Consider the following 7,680-nt stretch of genomic DNA (forward strand, 5'->3'; position numbering starts at 1 on the left):
TGTCATGGCTCGGCAGAAGCCAGGGGGGCTAGAGTATGCCTCCCTGCTCTGCCGAAGCAGACAGCTTAGGCTAAGGCTAATCCCTTAGCCCTGAGAGTGGCAGTTTGCAGGGAAGGTGCAAAGCATCCTGGAATGCTGGGGGACTGTGAGTTAACTTGAATCTGAAGGGAACCTGGGACAGAAGTTCAATAAACCAATTTAACCTAAATCAGTTAAGTCTGATATTACATCCATCCAGGTTCATCTTAAACTGGTTTTGGCCATTTTGAAAGTGGTTTATGTACACTAAACTTCTGTTGTGCTACAGACTTGAACCAGTTTCCAATCACTTATACTGGTTTATGTATAATTTCTGTCCATAGTCTAAAGGTGCATATCTACCCTGCCTTCTGACTGACTTCAGACTAACACAGATAACTACCTCTCTCTGCTTACAGCAGTGAGTCATGAGTTGGGCCTATCATTTTAAATAATTCTACTAGTACAAATAAAATAAGGTAGGAATTTTTATTATGTAGTAGTCTTGAAATTATTTTGATCGTGGTTATTGGTCAGGTTTAATCTGCTATGTATTCATTTGAAACATCTGCTGCACTACAAAAATATTTCAAATTTTTAGAGAAAATTTGTAAAAACCTTCTGCTATGTTGATAGTTATTTAGATATTGAAAACAAATCTCACTGCATCCTGCTAAACAACACATTTATTTTTCATATCAGGTTTAAATTTGTTTATATGTTTAATTGCATGCATATCACAGCACTTACCAAATAAACTAGAATCACAGAAGTTTCAAAACTATTCATATTATTGTCTGTTAACAACCACATTCTGAATGTTTAAGCAGCAATGCTGATAGGCTCTCAGCATACCAGAGCAAGACATTTTCTGCACTATTACATTTTTAATAATGTGGTTTACTTGGTCTGAGCATAAGATTTAGATCCAAAACTCCTGGGTACTTACAAGAAATGAGAGGTCATTAGCCATGCTAATCTTAAGTCAGGAAGGGCACTGTTGCACCTTAGAGCCTAACTGGTTCACAGGCACAAACTTTCATAAGTAAAGGCCTACTTCATCAGATATTTTGTCATCCTGCTTTACGTAAATGAACTGAGCAATCCAGTAATTCATAAAAATGATGTATTTGACAATTATGCCTGTTTTTTCTTTTCCAGGAATATTTAAAAGAGACTGTGATTATTTCAAATGTATCTGTTAGTCAAAATTATTTGACAAGTTTCATTTTTTTAAACACTGTGACTTGCTATTTAAAAGTCAAAGCACAAATTATTGTTTAAATAAGGCATATGATTCTGTTTCTGTGATTGATGGGATGTGTGTGAGCCTAACAATCAGGTTTCTGGTGTGAAAATAAATTTACAACGTGCTTTCTATAAGCACATGCGCTAATAAAACTTGATTTCAATAATATCCAGAATACATGAAGCAAATGGAGTGGGTTTATGAGAGGTTTTTAATTTAATATTGGTTCTCTAAATCTAAATAATTTTAAAGTATATTACATAGCTTATGTGTAGAAAAAATATTTTCATTGTACTATTATTTTGTGTGAGAGTGTGCATGTATCTCGTTAAACTTATTGAATAATATTTATTTCACTAGTCAAGTCTTCTATTTCAGGATGTAAATGAACTTAGTTATAAAAAGGGATTTATGGGACAAAGTTTACATTTTCTGTATTTGTCCATGACAGCAATTAATTTTTAGTGCACAAACAATTGTTACTTACATTAACTTCTGTTATAGCAATATCAACGACGCTACCAACAACAATTAAGGCATCAAAAGTGTTCCATGCATCAGTGAAATAGTGCTGTTAGGACAAGCATTCAGCAGAAAGAGGGCAGGAGAAAACCACAAACAGAAAAAGAGAAGAAAAGGACAGTGTTATTACACAGAAACATTCGAGACTCATCTGATGCACCAGTAAACAATCTTTTCCTTTCAAGTCTGAGAAAATCAAAATTGTACATGGCTATTTATTTCCCATATCAACAGAACTGTGCTATGACTGGTCTGTATTCAAAGCTTAGAAATATCAGATCAAAATCTGTGACTTGTCCAGATGATGGAAATAGTGGGGTGACCAGGAAAGAGAAGTAGGGACTGTGGAAAGTAAGCTGGGGTATACTCACATCGGCTTCACTGAGAACGACGTCTACTATGCTGCCAATAACGATGAGGGAGTCAAACGTGTTCCAGGCATCACTAAAATAGCCCTGAACAGAGCAGGCAGGGTGCAAATATTTGTGATTACACATGAAATGTCAAATATCTGCATACTTCTGTTTAGGTTTGCATAAACAGAAATTACTCAAAATCTGTGGTCTAATGAGAAAACAAAACAAAACAAACAATATTGCCTACTGAAGGAAAAGTAACGTGTGTGTATAGGTATATGTACATATGAAGGTATGTACATATGTTTATATATGTATGCACACACATACAGGCACACATGCACACCTATATAATACACATGCACAGTACACATCATGTAAGCACAGAAATGGGAAATGAGCCATTAATTAGAACTCTGTTTATTGATTCTCAGTGATGTTTAACATTTCTCACATATGTATCTAAACAAATTAATCTTTGGCCATGTTGGGACCTCCTCACCGTAGTGACTTCCTAATAGTCTCTGCTAATTGACAGGCAGGATAACATCTCTTAGAGTTGTGAATGTTACGTGGGCACAGAGGGCAAAAATTTATCTTATATGGTAAACCAGGACAAAGAGCTAGGGTTTAACAACTCAAGATGACTTAGCACTTAGGGCCTGACTGCACCACTGAACTCAGTGGGACTTCTGAACCTGACTTTCACAGGAACTGAAGCAGGTCCTTAATGGTGGGGCCCCAGAGAGAAGGAATTTTTGTAAATCATTTAATTTGGCTTGCTTAGAACCTTCCTATCTTGAAATATGTCTTACACATTATTGATGCACTAATTCAACTGGTCACAATGCATTAAGAAAGACTAAGCACCCATCCCATCACTGTCGTATGGGGCCTTCACATTTAATTTATGCAAAGAGAGATTTTAAAAAAAATGTTGGGGTGTTTCTCAGGTAAACCTAGGCTTAGTTCTGGATGCTGGTAAAAAGAAAATAACCTGATCCATTAGTTTACTCAATGTGACTCTGGAAAGGGAGATGTGTTGTTTTTTCTTTATTTCGATGTTATCTTCTTAGTGAGGCAATCCAGATGCATTGCAACAATTTAATCAGATCTAAACATAATGAAAACTACAGGATAACCAGATATGTTCTGTTTTCCAATCCAGATACACTGACATATCAGCCAGTTACTGCTAATGAAGCTAGAGTGGATACAAATGGACATTTTAGGAGAAATCCTTAAAAAAAACCAGATTTCCTAATGACCTCAATAGACTAGTACTCTGGATCAATTAAAATACTAGGGAAACATCTACTTTGCCTTCACAGTACAAACACATTTGTAAAAGTATTAAATTTGGGGCATAAGTTTAAAAAAATACGTAGCAAAACTTCTAAAAGAGCAAAAGGGCTAACCTTAATTTTCTGTTTAGATACTTTTAGCATCACACTACTTACTGAGAGATCTACAGCAGCAGTGACTTTAGGCTGATATTACAGGACATGAAAATAGTAGACCACTAATCTATTTAACAGTAGAGCAAAGCAGAATTAGTGAAAAAATATCTAAAGCTGGGCAATATTTTTGATAATTTTTCCCTCAGAATTTTACATTTCCTATTTTGTTTTTCTGCCAAGATTCTAGGTTTAGAAATTATTAGTTGTAAAGCATATGGAATTCAAAAAGCCACTTTTACGTGAACATCTCCTTTTTGGAATTTTGAAAGAGCTGCTCATAAAGGAGAAACAGTTCTATATACTGAACCTTGGAGTTAGGAGAACTTGAGTTTTGTTTGTTTTTAGTTCTCTACTGTCTGTTCTTACAACACTGCACATATACAACACTTTAAAAACTGTATTTATTTTTAATGGCCAACCTACCACCCTGGAAAAAGATAAAAGTAATTATAGTTTATTTTAAGTGAAGAAAAAAGGTCAGTGTTTGGTCACCACTAGAGTCTTGCATTAATCAGCCCTATGACACTAGTCATCAGTTCCAGCACGGGGAAATTCATGTATTTGGCTTCTTAACCAATCAAGTCCAGTTCTCAAATTTTCTACCTAAACATCATTTCTCCCCTGTCATATTTTCTCCTTCCCTACCTCTTTCTAACAATAAGCCATTCTTATTTTTGCATTTTCTGTCATGAAACAGCATGTCAATCCAGCTTAACAGCACTGAAATGAAGAGAATCTGCAACATGCTGGCAGGTAGTGAATAAAACAGGGAAGTTGTCCTCAAAATATTCTTTTCATTTTTTTATTTATTTGATTTCTCTTTTTTATTTTTAAAGTAAATGTCTTAACTGAATGTTGCAAAATTATATATAATGAAGAACAAACTATGGACAAGCAACAATCAGATACTCTGTCAAATTTCAGTGTGCTATCCCATAGCCCCCTCACAGAATGTCAATTAAGAGTATGCCTATACTGGGTGGGCAAAATGCGGCTTGTGGGCCAGATGTGGCCCTCCAGGCCATTCTATCCAGTCTGTGGGGCCCCTAAAAAATTTAGAAAATTAATACTTATCTGCCCCTGGCTGCCTGTCATGCGGCCCTCGATGGCTTGCCAAAACTCAGTAAATGGTAGGGCTGTGTGAAACGGGCCCTATTAGATTTGGATTCAGCCCAAACTGGGGACAATGATTCAATCCATTGATTCGGATCACTGTCCCTGATTCAATTCGGCCGAATCCAGATTTGAAGATTTGATGCTAATTCAGCAAATCAGCAATTTGGACACAGGCACAGCTTTAAAAGTTTTTCCACATAACTCGAGGTACCAGTGTGGCTCGTGATCACTGTGGTGCTGGGGCACATGGAGCATCCCACAGGAGAACGAGAGGCTGTCCAGCGTGCTTGGCAGTGAACCCAGAAGTGGACTGGAAGTACTTCCAGTCTACTTCCAGGTCTGCTGGGGAGCATGCTGGGGGGTCCCCCTGTGCCTCCATGGCTCAGCGATAGGCTGCAGAGGGACCACCGGGTGCTCCCCTCAGACCCAGGAGACACCAGTCACTGAGACAAGGGCGGGGGGTGTGCAGCAAGGCCCCCCTGCACACTCCTCGGTTGACCAGGAAGTGGACTGGAAATGCTTCTGGTCCATTTCTGGGCCTGCTGCTAAGCACACTGGCAAGCCCCCCTGTGCTTCTGTGGGATGCTGCATCTGCAGTGTTTAGAGCTCCTGCTAACCTAGAGATATGTAGAAAAAACATTTAAAGCTGTATCTATGTCTGAATCGCCGAATCTGTCTGAATCTCTCCAAATTGATTCGGAGGGTTCCAAGTTGATTCAGAGAGATGAAAGGGTACTCTGATTCGATTTACATTCAGAGATTCGGCCCCAAATCGGGCTGAATCTCCACTGAATTGAATCAGGGACTGAAGCATCACACAGCCCTAGTAAGCGGCCCTCCGCCCAAAATAATTGCCCGCCCCTAGTTTATATGGTAAACAGCTTATGTTCTGGTTCTCTGTAGAAAAGTTAATTTCCTTTATGGAAAATATTTTTTTTTAGACATTACTGTAATGTGGCACTTTAAATATGACAGTCACATTTTAATTTCATATTGCTAAATCACCTTTAGACATTTGCTTATTTTCCCAAATCTTTTCCATCAGTACAGACAACTATTGTTCAAAGTAATTTGTAAAGCAAAAGCAAACAAAAATAAACAAAAGAAAATAAAGATGATTTTGGAAAAGGGAGGAATGGACAAGTCACAGCAAATAAACATCATGCAAAGTAGTAGTTTTGGGCACTGCAGTCATCCAAGATCAGTTCACTTACTAGCCATCTTTCCTTTTTTCTTACAAAAATCTAATATAAAATGGCACAGAAAATCATTACAAGTTCAAGTTGTGGTTGGCTTTCATGAAGTTATGTATATAGTATATACTGACACATCATTTTAGATTTCATAGAATTATGTTGTTTTGTACTAACTATACCAAGAAAACAAATTTTGGCATCTGCAAAGAACAAAGTCTGTCCTATTAACTGAGACTGTGAAAATTTAATTCTTCAACAAATGCAGCAGAGTAAATTATAAATTCTGCAGAGTATCTAGACATACAAAATTAAACACAAAACACATTACTTCTGATCTATCACTTAATATTTTAGGGATTATAATAAGCTATTACATATTACATACCAATCCTGAAAAATATAGTCAACAAGAGTCTAGGGTGTGCTTATATATGTGGTCTGGGAGTGGAGGGGAAGGATGTGTTTTAATTGAAGTGGCTCCCAGAGCCACTCTAATTAAAGCACCTGAAGTGTCACATGCATCAGCGTCCCTGTACTGATAAATGGCGGTAGGAGCGCTGTAAACAAGCTTTAGTTAAAGTGCCCCCACCGTCATTTTTTAGTGCTAGGGCACTGATACACATGATGATGGTGTCTGTTGGAGAATAGTAATTACTACGCTCCAGCAGACCCCAATTAATTGAGTCTGCTCCGATGCACTATAATTACAGTGCATTGGAGCAGCCTCTCTGCACATGTATAGGTGCCCTACAGCACTGAGCTTCTGCTTTCAGATTAGGCCCTTAATATCTGACATTTAGTACAATATTTATATATTTCAGAATAGGGAAAGCAGTCTTCAGTACCTTGGCTTTACATACCACAATATCATGGCAGGAGTATCAGTAGATTGTAATGGCATTGCTTTGAATGAACATTGGAACAATTAAGCATATATTTTACAGTATTGCTCTCAGAGTATTAAGGGGACACTGTCAAGTAATTTAGGCCTAAAGTTTATCAATTGATTGTTTGAATTAATTATTAATTAAGAGTGTTTACATATTACAATGATGGAATGACCATTTAATATTTTAAGCACATATTTAAATATTTTTAGAAGGCACAAAATAAACAAACTGCTTTCAGTTTCACTTGGCTGAATCAAATAACCCAGTGACTAAACATGTCAGTTTGGTTTAAAACTGGCTTTTACAAATCCTAATAATACAATTTTTAAAGAAATCTATTTCTGCTTATGTTTGAACTAATAAAAGATGCTTGCCCACTGCTGAAGCCTTTTAGTTCATTTACAAAAATGTAAAGCACGGTATACTGCCAAGAAGTGGTTGTAAAAAGGACACTTTGCAATAAAAGGTAAAATCCTCAAGCAATAACAAAACCTGCATTCAAGATACATAATAGCCTGGTGCACTAATCAATCTCCAGCAAAATCCTGTCTAAATTGATGCTCCTTTCACCATACCCTGCTAGTTACAAAACTTGGGCCCTTGGGCACATGTGGCAACCAAATTCTGAGCAGGGGTGCACCAATAAAGATTTTTTGGGCCAGTACCGATGGCCGATTATTAGCAAGCCATATCGGCTGATACCTATCTGATTGTCCATATGCAGCCTGGCAGCTTAGAGAGCAGCATCTGGCTGGTAAGTCTCTGAGGGATAATGGGGATGGGCAGAGCAGGGATTGGGGATTCAGGGGGCAGGCAGGAGATGGGGCCAGGCAGGCCAGGGATTGGGGAGGCTCAGGGGGCAGGCAGGGGCTG

At 37.8% G+C, this 7,680-nt stretch overlaps 1 protein-coding gene across 1 annotated transcript in view; it reads right to left on the reverse strand.

Moving 5' to 3' along the window:
* Positions 1 to 7,680, reverse strand: part of CACNA1D (calcium voltage-gated channel subunit alpha1 D) — a 325,917-nt gene that overhangs the window by 136,127 nt on the left and 182,110 nt on the right. Inside the window, exon 29 of the mRNA XM_019504611.1 lies at positions 1,755 to 1,838. Coding sequence (XP_019360156.1) covers positions 1,755 to 1,838 — 84 coding nt within the window. The remainder of the gene's footprint in view (positions 1 to 1,754; positions 1,839 to 7,680) is intronic.

Source organism: Gavialis gangeticus, unplaced genomic scaffold, assembly GCF_001723915.1.
Source record: "Gavialis gangeticus isolate Ggan-Ray unplaced genomic scaffold, GavGan_comp1, whole genome shotgun sequence".
Lineage (NCBI taxonomy): Eukaryota > Metazoa > Chordata > Crocodylia > Gavialidae > Gavialis > Gavialis gangeticus.